The sequence below is a fragment of the Corvus moneduloides genome, chromosome 8, assembly GCF_009650955.1.
Source record: "Corvus moneduloides isolate bCorMon1 chromosome 8, bCorMon1.pri, whole genome shotgun sequence".
In the NCBI taxonomy this organism is placed as follows: domain Eukaryota; kingdom Metazoa; phylum Chordata; class Aves; order Passeriformes; family Corvidae; genus Corvus; species Corvus moneduloides.
Window position 1 is genome coordinate 8,423,942 of NC_045483.1, and position 24,467 is coordinate 8,448,408.

General features: G+C 38.6%; 1 protein-coding gene across 1 annotated transcript; it reads right to left on the reverse strand.

The window, feature by feature from the left end:
• Nucleotides 1-2,126: 2,126 nt before the first annotated feature.
• On the reverse strand, nucleotides 2,127-23,743 carry CASP7 (caspase 7). Its single transcript, XM_032117140.1, has 7 exons — nucleotides 23,573-23,743; nucleotides 22,205-22,317; nucleotides 7,346-7,494; nucleotides 6,356-6,484; nucleotides 5,707-5,882; nucleotides 4,235-4,373; nucleotides 2,127-3,699 (listed from the first exon to the last, which is right to left on the reverse strand). Exons 1-7 carry the CDS (start codon nucleotides 23,738-23,740, stop codon nucleotides 3,476-3,478), a joined length of 1,098 nt encoding a protein of 365 aa, XP_031973031.1. The 5' UTR covers nucleotides 23,741-23,743; the 3' UTR covers nucleotides 2,127-3,475.
• Between the last annotated feature and the right edge of the window lie 724 nt (nucleotides 23,744-24,467).

Genomic DNA, 24,467 nt, shown 5'->3' on the forward strand with positions numbered 1-24,467 from the left:
AGCCAATACTAGGGGCACACACCTGGGGTTGCAAGGAAAGGCAACGTATTATTCTGTTCAATGTGACTGACAGAGTCACCTCAACCTGCAAACAATGCAATTACTACAAAACAATGTTCCAAGAGCCTATGACAGGAGAAAAGTCTCTTCTGGATGTCAGTAAAAGTCAAGATTTGCACGTGGAAAGACAAATACCCATGAGATTAGTTGTGCTTTCTCACTCTGCCTTTTGGGAAAAAGTTTTTATTGGTTACATTTAATTGTCTTTTCAACAGAAAGCAACATTGTAAATAGGTTATGTCTAATTCAAAATTGAAAATGCCAGTTCCGTGATTATACTCCCTCAGATTTTTGTATGCCAGGCATTAAGGGATTTGATTGCTTCAAACCTTTTGAAATGCAATGAGACACTTCAGTCAAAACGCAAATAAAATGTTTCAAATCTTTAAGATGTAAGCTACGATGAAACCGCAAAAATTTCCAAGATAACGAAAACAAAGTATGTTAATACTTACAAACAGAATGTCTTCAAGGTGAAGAAGGTTTTAGAGAAATATACCTTCAAGTAAATCCAGATTCCCTGTATTGCCTCCTTCAGCAAACATGATGTGGCCTTGAGCTGCATTGTGACTGCCTTCTTATAGTCAGTCCATGGACAAATACAAACACCCTGAAATATGACCCACAAGGAAATTCCTGTTTCTGCATGGGAAGCAAACTAAAGACTGCTCTGGAAAGGGGAAATCCAGAGATTAATATTCACTCAGAAGCAATGAAAAATATGCACATTTGAGATAGTGATAAATGTCTCCTATACAGGGAAAAAAGCCTGGAGACAGTGTGTTTTTGTTGGTCCAGGTCTCTGTACTGTCCCTTCATTTCCTGCGCTTTTTCTAAAGCATAATATCCACCCATGACTGGAAGATAAAGCAACATAAAGAACCCTAAAAGATCATAAAGTAAAGGCAGTTTCAGATTTAAACAGCATTTAGTTAAACATACAATGGTGAAGCAGGATTTCTTATGCTGTCTATGCCATGACAAGGTAATTTCAGTGTCTGTCTTGGCTGTAAGTGAATTTTTGGAATCCTCTCCAGACACATTCAGTGTATTAATAATGATAGTGGCTTTACACACTAAACCATCTGGCTAATCTTGCTGATGGCAAGGGAATTGCTTTCCAATAGAAAATAGTCATAAATTTGATCAGGGAAAAAAGCTAAAACACCCTGCAGGTTTTAAATCACTATTCAACAACCTGGCTCTGCTTGAGTGAAAGGGTCAAGCTTCCTCATTCTGAGTGGGTCCTTCCAGGCTCATGGGCTGGCACAGCTCTCAGCCATGTCAGTATCACCACTCAGGGGTGATGTGTGTTGGTACAAAATTTTCTTCTGAAATAATATTAATGTTCTTTGGACATGACCTAAAGTAATGCTCATCTAGCAGAGACACTGGTCCTGACACAAGGGGATGTCTTTCTGTCTTTCACTACTACTCTATTATCTTCCCATGTTACTTTCCCCTCTAGCAGAGTATTTAGGTATTTTATGCTGATCTTTCTATATCTCATATAACTAGAACTGGCATGAAGGATAGCTCTGGAGACAGGGGAATATTGTTCACAGAAATTTAAAAACAGGGCAAACCTCAAGAAAATAAAGACTAATCATCTATAAAAACATGAAAGAGCTTCCAGAGAAGTAACAAATACTGAAATGTTGGCTGGACATGGTAAACCAGGAATATCCTTAATGCCAGAATACAGCTTAAAATGGAGCTATTTGGCAGAAGCAACAAGGAGAACACTTTCCTATGCACTGCTAGAGCACTGTACAATTTACTGAATAAAGGGCAAGATCAAGCACTGGTAGATCAGGATATTTCCAATAAAATATTTCCATTAACTTTGGTTTACTCCAAGAGAGGACATGGCCTGTTCAACCCAAGTCACCCAATGCCAAATTACTTTTCTAATCTACCTTTCCACTGACACTGTAAACCTCCTCCTGAAAAAATACCAGAGACCACCTGCATGCTATAAAGAGAAGGGGACTGGGATAAATCTTGGTTGGTTTTTACTTCAAGAGATGGAGTGACAAACATGCAGCTATACAAAGGGAATTTTTAAAAAAAAAGGTATTTATTGATATCATGCTCAATACATCTGTAAAACAACCATTTATTTAATTCAAACAACTGTAAATCTGACTTACGAAAAAATATATGTCTCACTATGTCACAGTATTTGTAAGAAAATAAACTCAACAATTTGGTAACTTGGCTTTAATGTTATGCACTTATTTCCTCAGAAGATTGCAAAAGAGTATAGAGTACATTAACTGGGAAAAGGGTGAACAACTAATCCTTTATCATCAGTTTAATCAAATCATTAAACTTACTTTCTTGAGCTAGCTACCAACTAAAGTGAATATAAAAAGTAGAAACATAAACATCACCAACATAACTCTAAAACACAAAATCAAGACCATACAGTATCTAAGAAGGCACTTCTGGTTTCTGATTCAAGTAACCATTTCCAATTTTGGCAAAACTCCTCACAAATAGAAGTTAAATCTAAACATACATTTGTTACTGGAACATAGAATTCTATCTTTTCAACATTAAGTTTTCGTGTTTTATGATAAAGCCTTGTCATTAACTTTCTGATGGTTCAAAAGTTCTGAATCAACAAGCAGACATTTTTATTTCTGCAAGCAGAACTGCAATACCACTATTCCAGGTTTTTCTGTCAGCCAACTGTCAGTTGCAAGGCAAAAAAATCTCTACAATGGTACTCTAATACGGTATCATCCAAGTAAAACTTCCCAATCTTTTACAATTTTAATTTTGATTGTTCTATTTGTTACATTTCCATACTGTTCAGGTAAATAATTTAAAAATATGGATTTTTTTATACATTCATCTTACGCTAGAATGATGATTAAGTAAACTGACTTCCATATTAAGCACAGAGCAACCATTAGCCTTCATTAATAATTTTCATTAAAAGGAAATGAATATATTAGACTAAGAAACACCCTTTTAAATAGCTACAAACTCTTTTTATCACTGGACATACCCATAATATGATGGTCTTTGGAAATTTCCAAGGAAGTTATGGTTCCATGAGCTAGCAGTAAATGAGAAGGGGTCTCAAGATTTTTTGTTTTTATTCTTAATTTCTGGGAGAAACCTTTATGGGTCAGGTAGCTGACTCATCTTCAGCAGCCATAAATCATCACAGCCACACTAAGGGAAACTGAGATACAATAATTAGTGATAGCTGCCAGGCTGGCCCACAGCTTCTTTAAAATATTGCATATTGTCCATCCATCAGATACCCCAGCTTATACAACATAAAGATCTAGTGTTATTACACTTCTGTTATTAAAAATGTGTTACTCCTGTTTATAATCACATCTCCACCCAAAACCATACCCTGATCTTTCACCACTGGCTGTGTTACAATGCACTTTCAGAAGTAAAGCTCCTTAGTGAGCATGGAGACCACGCAGGGAATCTGCTTCTTCTCACTGAAGCGGGGATCGTCTGACTGGGATTCGAAATTCGTAGCCACCACATAGTTGACCCGTGTGAGGATCTGCATGATCTCGAGCTGCTTTCCATGCTCATTTAGCACAGAGCACAAAGACTGCACAAACCAGGATCCTCTTCCAGGATTTCTCCAGGAGTAATAACCTGACAGGAAAGACAACAAAGAAAATATGGGGGATTATTTTTGCTCTTTTGTGTGAAAGATTCTGGGAAAAGATTAACAGTGCACACATAGAAAGCTGAACTCCTAACATTGTGTCACATATCCTACTTCATTAAAGTTGAGGATAATGTGTATTAGCTCTCCAAACCTCACATTAGTAAGGTACCGTTCCACATTTTGGCATTTGGGAAACTGCAAGAAGTAAGATGTCACAGGTTTCCCCTCTGAGAATAAGTTTTGTGCTGTAACTGTTCCTCTTCCTGCCTTCATCACACATTCAACACACTGGGACGTGGAAGGGCAGAATTCCCAGAAAACAGTACTGCCTTTGCCATCTGTAACCTCCCTTTTCCTCTACAGCCAGTGTAGACAGGGTGGGTACCCAGTGTACACTGGGCCTTTGTGTTTTGTCCATCAAAGTACAATGTATCACCAGTGAGGGTCCATCTATATTCCAGTCAATATGGATGGTGAGTTTTCAGGCTTCTACCCCCACCCTGACCCTCTTTTCCTTACCTGGCACCGTGGAATATGCAAACAGAAAATCTGCTTCCACTGGGATTTTGTATCTCGGGTTGGCATCTGTTTCCAGGGTGTCATTGGCAGGTCCAGAGTCAGTTTGTATACCTTCATCAAATTCAGAGCCTCTGCAGGCCTGAAAGCAGAGAATAAATAGAATTTGTCCAATAAGGAGGAACAAGGTACTACAACAATTGGTATTCATCAACATTTTTAATGGATTCAGTTCTAAGCAGTACTTCACATGTATTAGAAGCAGAGATGCAATTCTGAGGGATATCTAATTGTTCAGTGATAAAGTTACTAGCTTACCCATTTTAAATATACATCCTGTAAGTAAAGGGAGGTAAAGGTGTTGAGGTTGTGCATCTCAGTTGTTTGTCAACAAGTGCCATGTCAGTGTTAGTTTATTCTAACCATGATAAATTTTACCAGTTTAGAGTCATCCTCAGCACTCAATTATTACATAATGCCTTCATAAGTGCAGCGTGACTTCTGGACAATTTCTTTGCACTTGACTTCACAGGTGGAGACTCTACAGTGTGGGCAACCTGTTCTAGTGTTTGACCACCCATTACAAGTTTATTGCAATTTTAATATTTTTCTATTTATCTCTTTGATTCTTAATTTTCTCTTAATCATGGGTTTAGCTAAAGGGCACACTGGGACAATGGTCTGGGTGGGTAATTTTCAGCTCTTGATCAGTAGCTTTGACTGAGTTCTTGCAAAAGAACAAGTCTGACTGGCTTATATAACAGGGCTGGTTGCCTTTATTAAGATAATTTTAAAGTCTATAAAGTAACCATTTCAAAAGTGTAATTAGAAGAAACATCACTTTAGTAGTATGAAGAGTCTAAAACAGACTCAGTTTTCACTTTGAGGATGAGGATTAATTGATGGAACAGCCTAGGGAAAACCACATCTGCTGCAACTCTTATATGTAAATAATACTATGTATTATGTAAAAAGGAGAATTCAGACCCATGGTATGTCAGGTAATACTGCTTGAAACAGCTCTCTTTAAAAGCTTAACTAACATAGAATTAATTACATGCTAATTTAAAAATGCAATATAAATTTTTAGCCTACTGAGGAAGAGAAAAATGTTTCTTTTAGCAGAATACAGTAATTTGTAGAGGCAGCCTTAATAAAAAGAGACCTGGACAGTATTATTCCTATTGAAAATCACGTCATGTCTGCAGAAAAATGAGTTTATTTTTCTGCTTTGAAGTTCATATATTACCAAGAGAAACCATGTAGAAAATTACAATGATAATATTCTCATATATAAATTTTCTTTTAAAAGCAAACAATACTTTTTTCCCCCAGACAACTTCTCTCAACACATTTTTCATAAAACCTCCAGCAATATTCTGTAAGTCAAGCTACAGGGTTTTTCTAGAGCAACCAACAGAGCAAGTTTTCCCCACTGCAGCAGTAGGATACTGTGTTTACCTTAGGGCTATTACCTGAATGAAAAACAGTTTGGGTTTGCCTATAAGGCTTTTACACTTGTCTCCTCTGAACAGTGCAGTCAAACTCTTGATAGCCATGGGTCCATCTGTGCCATAGATGAGCCCTTCTTCCCCATGGCTTAGGAGGATACAGGCAAAACAAGCAGCATCACTGTGGTTCTCCTCAGCAGCTACAAGGCAAATACTTCTTAGTCAAAAGGAAGCAACCTTTTGAATTGAAATTATATTTAGCAAACACATTTTTCTGAGGCTAAATATATACTGGGGTTCTACTGTCAGGAATAAGAAGGAGTGGATCACTTTTTACAATGTGATGAGTACCTTGAGTACAGGGATGCATCCTTCACTTGACTGAGTTTAGCACACTGGAATCAACAGGCTGAGCTCCTTATCTAACATGTCAAGGCTCTTCACCCAATACACAGGACAAGTGCTTCACAAGAACACTGTACATTTCTGAATTGATGCTGGGGGATGAGGTGGGGAATTAAGCCCAGTCCATTCAGAAAACAAATCCTTCCATATAGAAAATTGCATGTGTGGGGCCTAAACAATCTGTTCTACTTTAACCTGCAAAGAGTAGATTCAATGACTCCCAGAGGTCTGTTCCACTCTAAATTATTCTACGATTCTGAATTTTTACCTTGCTTCAATAATTTTTCCATATCATCACGGCTTCGGTCATTGTATGTATAAACCTCAAACCCTAAGTTTTTAAAACTCTTAGCAAGATCTCCAGCATCTTTATCGGTGCCATTGCGTGTGCCCATTCCTGCCAGAAAACAAAGAACATGGTTGACTGCACATTACACCACTCAAAATGATTCACGTGTTCAAAGGCAAATTTTTAAGTTTCTAATTGATAAACAATGTCTTGGTGACATGTTTTTAAAACAATCCTCCAACAGCATTGAGAACAAATTGTGAGATTTTAAAAATAATGCAATGTTCAGTGTTAACACGTATCTTGTCCTGAAAAATGCTGGCATGCCTCCAGCACCTTGCAACACAGGACCTCTAAGGCTGATTCATCTCCTTTTGGTTATGCAGGGAAACACAGGCACAAAGCACCCCATGGAAAACCTGTTGGAAAATTCCCCTGTTATACCCAGTAAAAGGAACTGATACACAATCTTTGGGGAAAACAACTTGCTGTGTTTGCCAAGTGTATAGGAAAAGTCCTACAAACCTCATTAGAACACAAGTATCTGCCTACCTTGAAACCTCATGTGGTCTGGAAAGTTAAATGCAGGAGTGTGAAAAGAGCACAGCTGCAGCTATTAGCTTTTGTAGCTCATAGCTGTAGCTCAGGGACAGAGAATTTATAACATGGGTTGCAGATGCCAAAGTTCAAATTTTAACAACATAGTTTAAAACTCTGGAACAAAGGTTTGGTTTGATGTTGGTACAACAAGGAGACATGGTCTTTGAGACATATACTCAAAAGATGTTGAAAAGAGCCACTCTAGCGTAAGTGTTAGAGAACAGCAAAAGTTTTAGGAACAACTATTTATCAAAAAAGGATAAATACATTCATTAAAATTCCATGTCCTAAAAATAAAATGCTTATTGATTAAAGAAAGTATAAAAACTCTATGGTCTGTAATGAGTATCAACAAAGGAAGAACGTTACCTGTTTTGTCTTCAAAATTTTTGTTGTTTATAATAATACATTTGCCAACTTTCTTGTAATCCATATTATACTGGAATGTGGGTGTAACAATTCGGTATTGATTACTGAGAGAGGGCTTTGGCTGTTCTTCTTCTCCATTCTTCTTTTTTCTAGGTGAACCACATGAAATTATTGTTAGTGACCAGTCACATGCATGGCCTATTTATCGTAATTCAAACCATTCGTGCAGCCCTGCCCAATGTTTTTCCTTCTCTAATGTTTGTTTTCTTCCTCCACACTTCGGATCGAGGCATAAAGATCTTGTGATTTCCATGAAGGGATTATTGTGTGTGGTTGGATTCTGATGAGGCAAAATAACTCTGGAGTGAACTGCAGCCAACAGCAGGGCACACAGATCCTGACCCAGAGATAAAACTAATGGCCTACATGAAGTGAGGCTGGCAGTAACCTTCTGCAAACTGCTTCTGGGCATATTTTAGTTTTACTGTAAGTAATTATTGAAACAACAGACAGATTTCTCTTAATAGCTATTCCAGGAACATGAAGACATGCAGTTTACCCAACTGTGTGATGAGATTTGTTTACTGAATCACCATCATCCCTAAATTCTGTGAAGATTAAGACTAAGTAGTAGGCAGTTTCTGCTGATGAAGGTTATAGATGTGAACAGGTCGTGTGTTAATTTGGTCTGCCAAAGAGCAGCCTGAACCCACGCAAAACCTGAAGCACATTTTAATGTAATCATTGATACCTGAACTACACATCAAATAAAACCCAAGAAAAAACAAATCAAACTATTATATTAATTAATAGGTTATATTAATATATGTTCTCTGGTTATATGGCTGTGTACTCATCTTTTTGCTATGTACAGGAGTCTTAGATTGGATTAGAAAGAGATGCCAAGGGATGGCACAGACATTACTCACAGATTTAATCTAAATGAAGTATCAACACCACATCCATTACAGCCAGCATGCACCTGACACACAAACATGGGGAACTCAGCAGTGCTTGCTTTTAGAGGTGGGCTTTTTGGTCCAAGCAGGTGGCTTCAGGTGTAGTTAAGATTTCCTCATGCAGAAATGAAGCCAGTAAGAGCCTATAAAGAGTCTGATTCAACCTCAGAATTGTAAGCAAGCTTTGGAGCCAGCCCAGTTAGAAACAATGCTCAGGAAAGGGCAGAATAAGCTACTGGCACCTCTCTTATTTATTTGTTCCAGCATCCAGCTTCCAATAGTGTTTATTGCTGATGACTGAGAGGAAAACATAACCTACTTTCACAGCACAAAAAACTGTATAATACACTTTGGTTATAGCAAAATTAGATTTTTCCTATAATGTCAATTAATTTAAGTACTTTCACTATTCTCATTCTGACATCTTCCTAAAGAATTATTAAGCTATTTGCTTCAATAATAACCTGTAGACATGAGATTGCTATGAATAGATTAAATATTGTTTAGGTAATCTACTTTCTTACCTGCCTGATTTAACAATGGTTGTCTTTTAGCTTTAAGTGTCCTCTTTTTTATTACTAAAGGACAAGATTAATTGGAATCTATAATAAACCTTTAAATGATTCATCACGTATAAATGCTACTGCAATTCAATTTCAAAACAGCTTCTTCTTATCTTGGAGTGTCGTCATGTTCTATTACAAAGGGCCAAATTAAATAGCTGCACCTGGCAGGCTTTCATTATGCCCTTTTTTCATGTGACCATCTTAATATCATGTCCTCTTTTAGATTTCCCTTAGAGGCTAAAAAACAAGATATTGAGGATTATGTCTGATGTTCTGGAAATACAGGGTTTTTTTCTGACAAATTGTAAGTATGGGTATTCTCCTTGCATATCCTTCTCAAGGTCTCTGGAAGCAACAATTAAATATAGTTTGAGTCAAGAAAGTTGAGAAATGGTTCTTAACCATTTTAAAGAATTATTCAGAGATGTATGATGCTAATATTACATTTGACTTTCAAAGATATCTCGGATTCTTATTTTAACCTAATATTTCCCCTGGTCTTCTATCACCGGACAGTTGTTTGTCAAAGAGAGAAAAACAAATTTCAGAACAACAAATAATCATTCAGGTCCATGAAGGGGCATTTCCTCAGCCCACAGATTCAAGTTTCTACAGGTTTATCTGGCTTCAGTGATTTCCTGAAAAAGTTGTACAACCAACAGCGGCTGTTACAGACTATAGGATATTTTCAAGGGGATTGTGCACACATTTATGTCCAACCCATGAACAGCTGTGAACACTTGGGACAGACCCATTTGAACAGTATCAAGTTTGCACTGTCTGCTCTCCAAAAATGCTGGAAGTGATCTATCTCTAGCCCAGAAATCAGGCAGCCACGTTACCCCACAAAAAGCCTAACTGAAAATAGCAGCAGGGGTTAAGTGGCATAGCGATGTGGCCACGCAACTTCTCTGAAACCACTTCACTCCCAAGTTCAATAGTTTGCACTCATTCATGCAGAAATAGTTATGAGTTTAAGGGATGTAATTCCTGATGCCGGAATTCTCAAAAGCAGCCAGAAGCTCTATGCCAGTCAATGGCAAACACCACACACAAGCCTTGGCAGCACATTTACCCATTCCTTTACAGAGGTTTTTGGTTTTATTTCACATGGTTTTGCTCTAATGATTCCTCCCAAGCCAAACAGGTTAACGAGATACTAAAAAAACCACAGCATGGTTATGCCTATCACTTCTTTATTGGCAGACAACAAAAAGTTCCAGAAATCTTTTGGCACCAGTCCAAACTGAATGAATAAGGAAGCAAAGGTTGTAGATTATACTTAGCCTGGGCCTGCACTCCAGACAGAAATTCTTTTTTTGAAGATTCTGGTTCCTGTGCCAACACAGCACAATATGGGAACTGCCTGCCTGGACTAAACTGACAGCATAATGTCCAACTTTCCAGATTCAACAAGCTAAATCAGACCTTGTAATGATAGCTAATAGTTATAAATTTGTAATAATCAGTCCTTAAGGGAAATGTCCTTTCAGTGACAAGTTGGCTTATGATTGAAAGCCTAAATCCTTATTTTCTGATCCTTGAACTGGACACCTGTTAATATAAATGTTTACTGCTGTTCTTACTAAGCTTTCTAATCACTCTGTAAAGGGTTTCCACAGGTTAGTTATATGCTGTTATAAAATGTTTTAAACTATGTGCCCTCTATTTTATTTCTTTCTGCTTCTCTGGCATCTAGTTTCCCTCTTTGAGGATTCAAACTTGCCTGGTCTAAATAGAAAGTGAATTCCCTGACTGTTACTCATTCTTCAGGTCTTAATTACAACTGTGCCTACTCCTCACTCCACTAGTGGTCACTGATCCTTCCCTTACACAGAAATATTCTTCCCATTGGTGCCGTCACATATTTTCATGTTCTTTTCCCTTTGGTCAAGAGTTCAGCAAAACTAAAGCTCTACTCTGGCACTTGCACATTTTCACCCTCACTGTGTCCCTAAATCCAGGCCTCAGGCTTGACAACAGCATCTTGGGAATGTGATTTCATCAGGTCTAGAGTCAGTCGGTATCAACACTGTGAAATCATTATTATCAATTTCTCACTTTTCAAATACAAAACTAAAGTTATCTGTACCATTTATCATTTTATTACTGAACTTTTAAATAGTAGTAGTCAAGTGTTTTATCAGCATGAGTGGCTAAAATTCTGTCAAAGTCAACGGAGATACCTCACTTGCATGAGTAATGGACTTGTTCATCTAAAGGACTCCTACTTACCAGAACAAACCTTCTTTTCTCTTATACTTGGAGGAAATTACTATTTCAATATGGTTCAAGATTTAAGGATAAAAACATCACTGTCAAGATTTAACCATACCTAAAGATTACTTAGAAAAAATAAAGCAGTGTCTCTTAGCAGCTGAGATTTCCTCTCCTTTGGCTTCCTTTCTACTGGCACCTCCCTCAATTCCTTTTGCTACCACACATTAGTATGACATACCAAGGTATTAAGAATCCATGTGCAGGACAAAGTCTTCCTTAAGCATTGTCTTTATTCATCTAATATTCATCTAATCCTCCGCCTGGCTATTTAAGTGACTGTTCTTTCCCAGGCAGAGTTGTTGAAAATAAACTCTAGAAATGGTATTACAGAGGGATATCTAGTCCTCTTCTCTCCCAGGAAAATTAGGGCCTTTTGTTGCTGTGCTGCAAAATGTAAGCAGAGAGACAAAAATTCTACAATTCTGATATTATTCAAGGGAGCTGACATTCCAGCTTGGGTGGAATTCTACACTGATTCCATTCATTTTTATTTGAAGTACACACACAAAAGGAGAGAACTCTTACTGTGCTCTATGCAGTTCAGTAAACTTGGGCTTTCCTGGATAAGGAATATCTCAGAATATGATGACAGTTTTACTCTGGCATACTTCTTTCATACAATGTGCAATTATGTATCATTTTTGAATGACTGACAACATGTTTCTGTTAAAAAGGAAATTTGCCTTTTAAAACATGGTGTCTTTGCAAAACACATCACTTGAGTCCTTCTGGAGTCCAAATGCTTTTTGGCATTGGAGAATAGTTTTAGTCTAGTTTCCGTCACATTCTCAGCCTTTCTGTTGAGTCCAGGCAAGATTACAGCAGTGGTACAGTGACAAAGCCCACAGTACAAATATTCTCAGGTAATCCATCAACACCCACCAGAACCTTCATACACTTAGTTGTTGTGGAATGCAAGGTGTCTTAAACTGCAATGCTCTTTCATCTTTTACAAACAACTGAGACGTTTCCCTTAGGACTTTGACATTTGGGGACCTCTTTACAGGTTTCATTTGAATAAGTTCCCCATTAATTTACAATACTGTGGAGTGCATGGGACAGCACATTAGTTCTAAGGCCTGTGAAAAAACTTAACATAGCCTGTATTGCTGATTTATTTTTATGCAGTTTGTGCGGCCCTATGCTGCTTTTTCTGTCTAAGGAACTTCACTCCTTCCACTGTTGCATGCACAGTATAAATTATGTTTGTGACTACTGCTCATTGCAAATGCTGTTTGCTCACCTAGGGAAAAATCCTGGACTGGACTTAATTTATTTAAAAAGATAGCAAAAGGATAGGCAGAAAACCATGAAAATGCAAAGAAGATTGTGTTTGAATTCACAAGGCATCACTAAGCTTTGTGTAGTAAAACTGAGTGTGCTGGAGACCAATTTAGAGCTACTCTTCCAAAAAAATTGAACAGGAAACAGAATTTATAAATTAGACAAAACAACATTCAGTATTTTGCTATATTTTTCTACCTTAGCCTCAACAACTAATGGTCTGATACAGTCTCCATAATTTATATATCTGATGCTTTCTGATAATCAAGCATTAATATCTCTTACTTCTACATAACCTTCTCTTCAAGCCACCAGCTTTAATACTTTTTTCCAGGTTTAATACTTTTATCCAGTCTAATTTCACTGTACTTAGTACACCTCTAATTACTGTACACTCCCCCCACTCTGAATTTTTTTTAATCTTGAAACCTGTTGTCAATAACAAGCAAAAGACACTTGTTAAACCTGACTAAAGCTTTTTAGATCTTAAGTTCTTTAAGTCAGACTCTTTGTCCTTTGTCAGATCCATTTGGGTAATGTCACACAGATTTAGAGCTGCATGCAAATAATAGATTATCCTGTTGCCTTTTTCCATTAATACTGCATCAGGTTGGCAGAGCAGCAACATTTCTGGACAAGAAGAATGTGTCACTACTTGAATTGTTTTTTGTAAAAATGAATATTCCTTTACTGTTAAAAATCAGAAAGCATAAATTATTATGGGATAAAGACTGAACCGCAAGGTTTAGACCAAATACTAAAACTGTATTACAGTGCATTCAAAGGTGCATACTCAGGCTTGCAAATTATGTGCCAGCAGAGAAACCGGAAAAAAAACCTTAACAGTTGAAACAAAAGTCTCCTGAGGAAAAAGGGGCAATACTAATTGTATAAGAGGAAGTTCAAGTAAGCATTGCATATTTTCAATTTCCCTATTAGCAGTTGTTAGCAAATGACTGCTGACTTTGATAGATGAGCACTAACAAAATAACCAGTCCTTAGAAGGCTATTTTAAAATATAATCCAGATAGATGTCAAAAGAAAACTGAAAAAATTTCTAATATTAAAATCAAGATATTGTCCCACAATAGAAAGTCTTCATTCAGCAGAAAGAAGAAAAGTGGCCTTACAAAACTGCACATAAAAGTTCCCCAAAAAGCATCTAAACATTATCTCATCTATATTGCTTACCATGGCAAGCAGATGTCTTACACAAAAGGCATGAAAACTGACAGCTGCAATTCAGAATAGCAAACATAATAGCAAACATAAACAACACAATACCACACACACACACACATACACAAAAACCAGTGCTCCTGGATTTCTGTTCCCTGTCAGGATCTTGTTTCATCTGCTAAAGAAATTCAAAACTGCAGTGAAACATGCTAGACTGGTAATACTGAAGTCTGAAGCTCGTATTTATTGATGATATATAAAGTCCATGCTGTCCTTGCATATTTATACATTGCTTTGCTGAAATGCCTAAACTTTGAAAGTCATTTTTGGGAAAAGGCAGAATAAAGGGAAATGGCCTGTGTGCTTCCTGGAACACCACAGCCCACGATGAACACACTCCACTTTCCTCCCTGGAGCAACAGGACTGCTCAGGCAATAAAATAATGACTAAATATTCTCAAGAACAGGGCCATAGGAATTCATTAGCCTTCAGTTTCTTTTTGAACTGCCAATTACTTCAGGACTTCTTAAGGGCATCTTTGGAATCAGATTGTCAGCTGACTAAACAGAGACAGTTCAAAAGTCAACAGAGGCAAAGCCTTTTGCTTGAAGGAACCTGAAGTTAGGAACCTACTAGGACAGTACCTCTTGTTCATTTGGAAATGCATGCCACAGGCCCTTCAAATAACTGTAAACACAGTAATTTTGAACAGAAAATATTGCTGTAGCAGTCTCGAAAGAAAGGAGTTAGGTAAACAACGAGATTATTTCCTTGAACTTATCAAGATAATACTAGAGCTGGGAAGGACCTAAGGTATCATTAAAAAATTCTTTCCAAGACTGGATTGAGTTCATTCATCCAAAAAACCAGTGTCATACTAAAAATATTCTTGATGTGATGTAAGTAGCAGTACTGATACAGATTTCACAGAAAATCTGCAAATTTATTTAAAGAAATCCTGGCATTTCCCTAAGTTTCCTAATATCATATCTGAGAGTACAACACAGAATAAAATATATTCATTAAGACCATATGCTACCTATGCTTTGCCCAATTAATTTGATGAAAGGTATTAAACAAACCTAAAGGAATTGTGCTTCTGCTGTTGAATAACTTCGGGAAAGCAACTCCATATCTCTGGGTCTTAGTTTTTCCATTACAAAATGAAGCCTAAATAAACTTATTTCATAAAGCAATTGCAGATCATGTGGCTTCTTTCCAGGGAGATGGTTGTGCAGAAACTGAATGCCCCATGCTCTAACCAATGGATCCAATCTCAGTGCCAATCCTGTGCCATGTGCTCTGGGATAACCCTGCTCGAGCAGGGACGTTGGACCAGATGACCCATTGTGGTCCCTTCCAACCTGAGCCACTCTGGGATCCTGTGATTCTGTACAGTAAAGTAGAGAATAATTTTAAAATCCACTATTTTGTGCATCTGTGCAATGTTTATGCTCGGAGTGTGTGGGTTAGCTTACTGACAGGTGCCTCCTGGAAAGAAAATGCATGAAACAAAGGCATTCTTGCTGCCCACTTTGGAGGTTTACAGTGGATCTTAGTCCAGAAACAAATTCCTATCTTTGATTACTGCACATCAGTTTCCCTGAAGAGAGGAAGCTGCTAATGCCTGTGTATGACTATTTAACATCAATTGAAACTAAATACATTTTAAGTACCTCATTATAAGACATTTTTCAGACCCTAAGCTACTCTTGTAGCTTTTTTGTTCCATTTTAGTTTCAGATGCATCTCCAATTAGGAGAGAGAATCTTCTCTAAAAACCTGGAAAACTGAGAAACTCAGCCCAAGACAACTGAAAACTCACTGTGTAATGAAAGAGTTGAGCTGTTTGAAAGAACAAGCCTCAGACTGCAACTTCTGGCATACTTTGTAAATGTCTTTTGAAGTTCTGATAGTTGCATCTAAATATGTCCTCCTGTCTTTTTAACTATGTGTTAGTGATGGCCTTAACTAATTCAAATCAAAACTATGACTGCAATTTCATTTATTATGTGCAAATGAAGCAGACCAAGTGCATTGGGACTTGAGCCAGCTGCACTTTGGACAAAAAGTTTCAATAGACTAACACCTAATATTATCCACGTTTCACAACAGTTAAAAAAAGACAAAAGTAAGAAGAAAAGAAACAGGTAGCAGTGTCCTAGTTTCGTGCACTTAATATTTTAAGGATCACTTACCACCCACACAACAGTTTTGTGGCGTGATGCCTGCAAAACAGAGTTCTAAAGTCTCAATGATCACTTTGTAATTGAGATTCAGCTTCCCAATTAGCTGCGTGGTATCTGCCATGCAGGCCTCACAATATTGAATGCAACATAATAGCCAAATAACATCCAAAAGGTAAATTTTTACAAATAAAGAATTTTGCTTGCTGAAAGGCTTTCTGCTCATTTCTAGAAAACCAGCACATCCATACCTTCCATGGGTGTTCTGGAAACTGGAATCTTGCATGATCATACCCTAGGTAGTATAATGTACATAGATAACTGACAACTATATGCAAAAATACCCCATGAAGCTGCTTTTACCTTTCATAGGTACTAAGGGCAACTAACAGGTACATATGGATTGCTTGGGAAATGACTCAAAATAAAGCAAGCCTTCCAAACACTGATTCTCAGAGAACACTCTGGCAAGAATTAGCAATTGCAAAATGCCAGTGGAGCCACAATTAGCTTGCAATAACCATTGAAACTAAACTGTTTTAGGGTATAAACTCATGATTTTTCCAAGCAGGTGGCAGAGAAGGAAGGAGGCGAATAACATTCTACAGTACCTTGGCTCATCATCAAATGGTACTCCACACTGCATCTGAAAACAGCTTCAGCTTGTCCTCCAGAGCAAGTCTGATCTTCTCTGCTAATGCTAGGAGCCCACCATGCTCAGGGTTACATTGCAGAGAGAAACAGGATGCTCTGTGTGCTCAGGCCCCAACATTCGCCTGTGTCAGCAGTGGGTCACGCTGGACTGTTCTGTGGGGCTATTCAAACCCCCGTAGCCATCACCCTGCGAGCTGAGGTCATGCAGGCCTGATCTACCTCTGCTGACAAGCGGAAAACACGCTCCCATCACTCATTCCATCTCTGCTCCTATGTAAGAGTACAGGAAAACAGATTCTGAGATGGAGGTGGGACAGCAGACTTCACTTTGTGATATGTTCCTCTTCCTTCTGTCAAAACCTGATCCACCAGTGCTACAATATTTACACAATGAATGTTTCCAGCAAAATAATACAAGTCAACATGCATAGTTTACAAAGCCTCTCTGTACTTTAATCAGTACAACTATTTCCTACATATTTACCCTCAAACAGTTTTTGTTTATTATAAATTTGTCTTACATTTGTTTGGATTGCTTTGAAAGCTTAAACGTCACACTACATAATAACTGTCCTCCAAATTCTGTACGATACAGCCCGGAGTTTGTTGTAATGAACAAAATAAATTAGTGCACTAAAAAGTAATTAGGATACTTGACTGTGATTACTGCAGATACAGTTCCTGGATAATCCAGTGTTTGCTGTGCTTCACAATATGAAGTCTCTAAGGAGACTGGAAACAAATATTGACCATGAATTAATGAGTTCTTATAATATAGACTAGGTACTAGTTCAAGATACTTGGGCTTTTCCTGTGTGGTACATTCAGCAAGCATCCAAGAGGAAAGCACAAGCACTGACCAGAGTTTCCACTCATTGTTAAATACTCCTGCAGTGTTCTCCAGAAGTTGAGTTCCAGATCTAACAAAAATTGCTTTAACGAAACAACAACAACAACAAAACTCCCCCAAAAACCACACACAAGAAAAAGCCACCAAAAAACCCCACAAACAACAACAAAAAAAAACCAAACAAAAAACCCAAACCCCATCTGACTTAAAAAAGAGTAATAAAAATGAAATATCCCTGCTGTTCCATGTTACAGTCTCTTTATTGTCTTTGTAGGAACTTTACCAAACTATAGATTATTTCTGAAATTTTATGTTTGGCGCTTTGGGGTGAACATAAACAATAGATATTTACCTTGTGCTAAGCAGAACAAACAAACTCCAAACAAAATTTAAATTATATTGTGGTAGGTTTTGGAGCTGTGACAGTAAAAGGAAAGATCATCACCCCTTTACAGGACAGACTAAGGCACACAGGGACTTCCTTAGAGACATTAAGGAAACATGAGGCTGAAACAGGAGGTCAACTCAGACATCTGAGTTGCAGCCCAGAACATAACTTCAGATAATGATTCATCAGCTGTTATTTGCTTTAAAGTAGCTGGCTATTTTTAGTCTAAGGATAAAAGAGATACTTTTTTTGGCAGTATTTACTTTAAAAGGTCTGTAATATTCTGATACTGAAAAATGTGTAACAGAATGGACAGCTCTGGAAAACATATGCATCTGTATCACTGTGAAGCTGCTCTTCATAAAAGTTCTACCTGAAAAGCAGCTTCTTTTACAAATCAATATAAAAAAAAAGCTGTTGGTAATCCCCACACAGGACACTTATGAGCTGGACTTGATCCTTGTGGATCCCTTCCAACTCAGAATGAACGTGATACTGTGAGAAGTGGATGGAAAATAGCTCCCCAGAAGACAGAGGAACAACAGAAAAGCAGAGCTGAAACGAAGACAACTTTCCACACCTGTTACAACTCCAAACCTGAGGTTCAGCTGAGGATGAATCTCAAAAACGAATATTTATTCTTTGAAGGACAAGGCTATTTATTTTGAGAAATATGGCTATACTGAGACAAGGGTCATGAAATTAAAATAGACAGCCTTTGGTAACATCTGTGCTTCCCCACCTTCATGTCCTGTAACCCAAATAAACACTGTACACATGAAAAGAAAAGAAGCTCATATATCCATGAATCTTTTTCATCTAAATACTAATTTACAAACCTGGTAGATATCTTAACAATGTAACTATCACAACCATTGAACTGCAGAAGGCTTGATGCGCACTGACATTTCCAGGAAAGTTTCAAATTAATCAAAAGTCTCAAATTTTATAGTGGTGTGACTTGACAGAAATAAATTTCTTACAGATATTTTGGGTTTGCAGTGTTAAACAACTAAAATAGTCTTGGTGACTATATGCCCCACAAAATCTCTCAAATTCCTCAGTGGGATTTTCTTACAATCCACTTCATGTGTCTGCATTGAGGGCATTACAGAATCACACACTTTCAATTGTAATTAAGTATTTGTAAGAATTTTTAAATAGATATTTAAACTGTGGTTTTGTTTCCAGATCAGAACGGGAATATTGACTGTAAAACAAGACAGTAGGGCTGGAGCAGATAAAAGTAACCAGAAGAAATATGGTTCTGTACCATTAAATTAGGATAAAACTGTACCTAGATACTACTAACAACCACCCCCTTCTGCATTGTTTCTTCACTGAAGCCCACAAGCAGTCAGGATTTTTGACAGTGCAAGTGCAAGTCTACCAATCCTTGGGATTTTTTGGATGCAGCTTTAAAAAAAACCCAACTTTTATTAGGATTAAGAGAAATCTTAGCTCTACTTAACACAGTGGAACTGCAGTTTTATTCTATTTCATATTACATTAACTTTGCTGGATGCTAAAATGTGCTTGCTGCTATAAATCTCCAAATGTAGGTCCCCAATAAAACACAAAAGATACTAAATGAAGATATTAAATCATCTTGTGGAGAAGCAAGACTATATTTAAAGCCTTGAAAGTGTAAAAGGAGCACACACAGCATACAAAGAAAAGACTTATATGGGAAAAAATTCTATTCGCTAGATAAAAAAATAAAATACACATTTGAAATCCTTAGCTCAATCTTTGTTTAAACACATTTTTTCGGTGTGCAGCCTTGCCAGAATGTGTCCTGATACTTTTGCTTTCTGAAACAACTTTTTGCTCAACTGCAACACAGCCCAATTTTTGTCCTTCCTGCAGCACACAAAATTAATGCCCTCCTGCCATCTAGTGGCTAAAAAAAACCCGGAGCCAAACACCGCTGGCGGATTTAATCCAAAACTTCTTCCAACTCTTTTTCCCCACCCAACAGTTTTTCCTCACCGACACGAACTAAGCATTAGCACTTTTCCAAAGAGAAGGAAATACATAGAAGATAATACCCCAAAACTGTTGAGCTGTCAGAAGAATCTGCCCATCCTGGCTTGTTCTGAGCCTCGTGGCCTCCTTGGTAAAGCAGCTTCACAGACTTCTCAGAAAGAAGTGAGTAAGATTTAATTTACTTCTAGTTACTTCTCTTACAAGGTAATCTCCAGTCACAGCCAGAGAGTGGCAAATTGCAGCTGTGAAGCTACAGGAAACAGCTGGTCTGTCTACACAGCTTTGAATTTAGCTTCTCAGTGCTCTGTTCTCTCAAATTAAAATTAATGTGCTTATTTAACATCACAAGTTACTTGTTTTCCTATTGAACTTACATATGTTAAGCAATGGGACATGAAATGCAGTGAAGAATTTCATTGAAAGTATACACAGCTGGTGAAGACTGGGTTGATGAAAGAAACAAAAAAAGGGACAATAAAACTGTAGTCACTCTAAAGCTTTCTAGACACCTTATCTAAGATGTACTCATGTTGTCAAAATGAAGCTTTGGCAATCAAGACAGAGAGCCACACTGGTTCAGGTAAAAGTAGATCTAGCCTGGTATTGGGTACTGACTAATAATGAGTCTGAAGAAAATAAATTGGATGCCAAACATACTCTCACGGAGACCTGACTTAGGATCAGCTTTACCAAAGATCTTAATATCAATGTCCCACTGGACCTTTCTTCCACACATATGTCTGATCTCTTCTGAACTTACCTAAAATCTTGATATCTGCATATCCCCTGGCTTTAAGTTCTACAGTGACTATCTGCACTACATTAAAATTACCTCTTAACACTTGTTTTAAACCTACTGCATGAACCTTTCATTGGATGTCCCCTAGATTCTCTGTGAGGCACAAAGAATGATCCTTCTCTCTTCACTTTCTCCTTTATTACAATCATAGTTTTAGCTCATATCCCATCTTCCTTTATCCTCTCACACTCCTGTCCTGTCTTCCTTCAGGCCAAAGAGTTTTAGTTTCTGTAGGACAAAGATCTTGTCTCCATGCTTCGATTTCTAAGACCTTAATTTTTGAGTACCTCTTTCCTCTTTAAGCAATCACTACTTTCTTCAGGAAGCTCTGTTAGATTTCTCAAACATATTTTTTTCTACAAAATCTAAGTTGAATTCTCTTAATTACCTCATATTTAATCTGAGCAATTTTTTACTTCTGAAGAAAAATGTTGCAAATTGCATCTTCAAGGAGTTCCCAAAAGACGAATGCCTCAAACTGATGAATAGCCAAATTATTTGAAAAATTTCTTACAGAAAAAAGTCACAGAAATGCTGATTATTGCCTTTTCTTTGGAAATTATTAACTTTGAGTTGCATAATTTAATTATAGTATTAGCACATCACCTCTTATAAAGAAGACCAAATCAAATATCAAAACACACATTTTATAAAGTTGAAAAGAAACCTTTGAAAAATATTTGACAAGATTTAGAAACAAATGATACATTTGTATATTCGTTAAAATTAATAATACACATGCACATCATTAAATATATTTGAGGAATGATAAAATGAGACAGAGAAAGTACAGTGGTTTTCTTAACAGCACATCAAAAGTCTTCTAAAACTAAAGCATCTTCACTTCTCTCACAAATTTTTTACCCCTGTTAAACTCATAGAATAAACAGCAAAAATAAAAGTATATTAGCCATGTACTTTCTCTGAATTATACTGCTCACTTTAATGTAAATGTCCAACAGCAAAAAAAATCAAAACCTCTCTGTAAATGCATTAGCTTTTGTATTAAGTATGTCCTAAAAAAATCTCACTAAATCCAATGTGAAGTAGCCATCCGCTGACATTCAACAGCCATTTATAAACTTTGCATGTTCATTTTCCATCTTTTGCACTTCCAATCAGATTTATCCAGTGTTTTCAGGAGTACAAACAGCAAATAGTGCTTGCTTCCTACTGATTTAACAAAAGTAAGCTTCAGTGAGACTACTATGCTTTAAAATGAAAGGCTTTTAATGTGTTCTGTAAAGGGCTACATCTCTAGACTTGTGAGGCTCCTTTGTGCTGCACCCGAGATGGCACATCCAAGCTTTAAAGTAACTTAGACACTCAGCAGGGGATTCCAGTGATGCTGGAGATTAGCTGAGTTGAGTGCAGTAAAATAGGTAATTAATGGCATATTCAATTCCCAGCTCCACCAAAGGTCGATGTTTAAGATGTGGGGCTATAATTGATGCTAAATGAAGTTGGTGGTTTCTTAGCTGCCCAGTAAAACCTACATGAGATATTACAGGTTTTCCTATAGGGAGATCCTATAAAGAAATGCTTTAAGGTACAGACCAGATACATTAAATTCATACAATATAAACCACCTTTCTATTAAGACTATCTATAACATTGTGGACATGGCAAACTGAACACCAAATCAAGCCTTTTTACATTTCTATTATTAGAAGGGTACCACAGCAGCTGATACAATAAGAACAGGGGTACAAGTAGTAACTTACTTTCCAAAAAGTGAGAACCTGCTGCTTCTGTCTGGCCTTGCATCAACTACATCATGGCCACCTTCATCACCTCCCTCTCCAGTAGGGAGGTCATCACGCTGATCCTCTGACATCTACAAGTAAAAGTACAAGAATGTAAGTGTCCTTCAGTGAGCACTGACATTTTAGAAATACTTCTGTAAACCAGACTGTTTATGGTCTGATTTATAGAAGATACATGTGAGGGTTTTAGTCAGTTTTATTGTATAATATTTCCTCAAGAAAGAGTGGCTACAGATTTCTGGTCCTGAACTGCTGTGGCATTGCACATGTTCAGCCATCTCTATCATTTTGTGACAGTTACCAAAAGGAACTTGTCTAATACCACTCTCAAAATGCAGATTAGGGTAAAATTAAAAATAATTTTATGGTGAGAGATCACAGAATCACAGAATACAATCATAAAACAGAATCAGAATACTCTGAGTTGTAAGGGACCCACCAGGATCATCAAAGTCCAACTCCTGGCCTACACAGTGTAGTGCCAAGAATCACACAATGTGCCTGAGTGCGCTGTCCACATCATAGAAATAATTCCCAGAAAGTTTATCATGGTCTGGAGAGAAGTATATTGGGATGAAACCAAGGGCAACTAACATCAGAATATTTGTACCTGCAATTCTGTCCAGTCCTAAAACACCCAGAGAGCTCCTGTTTCTTTATTTGCATATACACAATCAAATGTATGTAAGAGAAAAAACCCTGTGTATTTTCTACGGGTGGTTTTAACTTAATCCAGATCATTAAGCAGTTGGGAAACTACAAGAAGAAAGGGCAGCACAATGATCTGCACCAGCTCAGCGCGGCGAGAGAAGCGCAGGGCAGACGCTCCACTCAGGGTGGGATGCACTGAAACATCTCGTCTCTGGTTCCAGATTTTCATGAGGAAATTAGCAGTGATTCCTGCCCCTTCCCCATAGTTAGGCAGACTAAATTTGCTTTTATCGTCCATTCACACGTTTGCATAGAGCTTGAAACCCCGGACCCCTGCAACAGCAGCAGCAGCAGCTCAGAGGCCACCAGCGGCTCCACGGCTGCCCCAGCTGGCCGGGGAGCGGGGCTCTGGCTGAGGTTTGGGAGCTCCCCGAGAGTAGCAGCAGCTCCCAAAGCTGGGTCTAGCCTGGGCTTTGACAAACACGCACACAGCAGGAAGAGAAGCGCGCAGGCCGCGGGCGGCAGTGCCGAGGAGCAGCGCGGGGGCCGCCCGGGGAAGCGGATCCGCAGCAAGGAGCGCGCACCCCGAGGGGAGGAGGGCAGGGCAGGGGGCCGGGGACAGGGGCAGGGGGGAGGCAGGGGGCTGGGAAGGGCTGGGAAGAGCCCGGAGCTTGCCTTGCCGCTGGGTCCGGCCGGGCGGGAGCGAAAACGAAACTCAAAGCGAAACTTAAAGCGAAAGCAGCGGGCGGTGCCCCCGGGGCGGCGCCGGGGCGGGGCGGGCTCCCCTAGCGCGTCCCCGTCCCCATCCCTGACCCTTGTCCCGGTCCCCATCCCTGAGCCCATCCCTGTCCCTGGCCCCGTCCGTCCCCCCGTCAGGGTCTCGGGCGCAGCCCCCGGGCCCTCCTCGCTCCCCAGGTAATGACGGCCACATCACAGCGAAACCGAAATTACCACTTTTTAATAGCTGTGCTCTGTCACACCCCCGCGAAAGAAGAGCCTGAAGTTTCATGGTGACAAGAGAATGTCTAGATCTAAGGAAAATTTTCCCCTTATATAAACTTCAGTGGCATTTCCTTATCCTCCCAATTATTCTGCGTGTTGCATCTCTGCTAATTATGATATCCCACTGCGTAGCCGTAGCATCAGGCCCAGCAGTCCAGTACATGGACTGAAGATTGGCACAGTCTTGCTAATTACTCCTGGATGCAGGCTCCGATCCTGCAAAATCATACACCTACCCAGCAGTGCGTGGTGTTTAACATTCACTACCTGAAGAGTTTTACATCAAAGAGACATTTTTCAGTGTAACTGCCTCCTAATTGGCACAAAACACAGGCATGGTAACAAACAGGCTTTGCTCCCCGACAGGTCAGTGCCTCGATGTGATGGAGGAGCACTTGCCGTGTGTCTGCACGCTGCTGCTGGGACCACTCCCCGCTTCCTGGGATTATGCCTGTGGCTCCTGGTTGGATGCATAGCCAAAGTTTTCTCTTGAAAATCAAACTAGTAGAATCTTATAGTTCCTCTCATGCCATCTGTTCGCTGCTTCTTTTCAAGAAGACAGCATCAC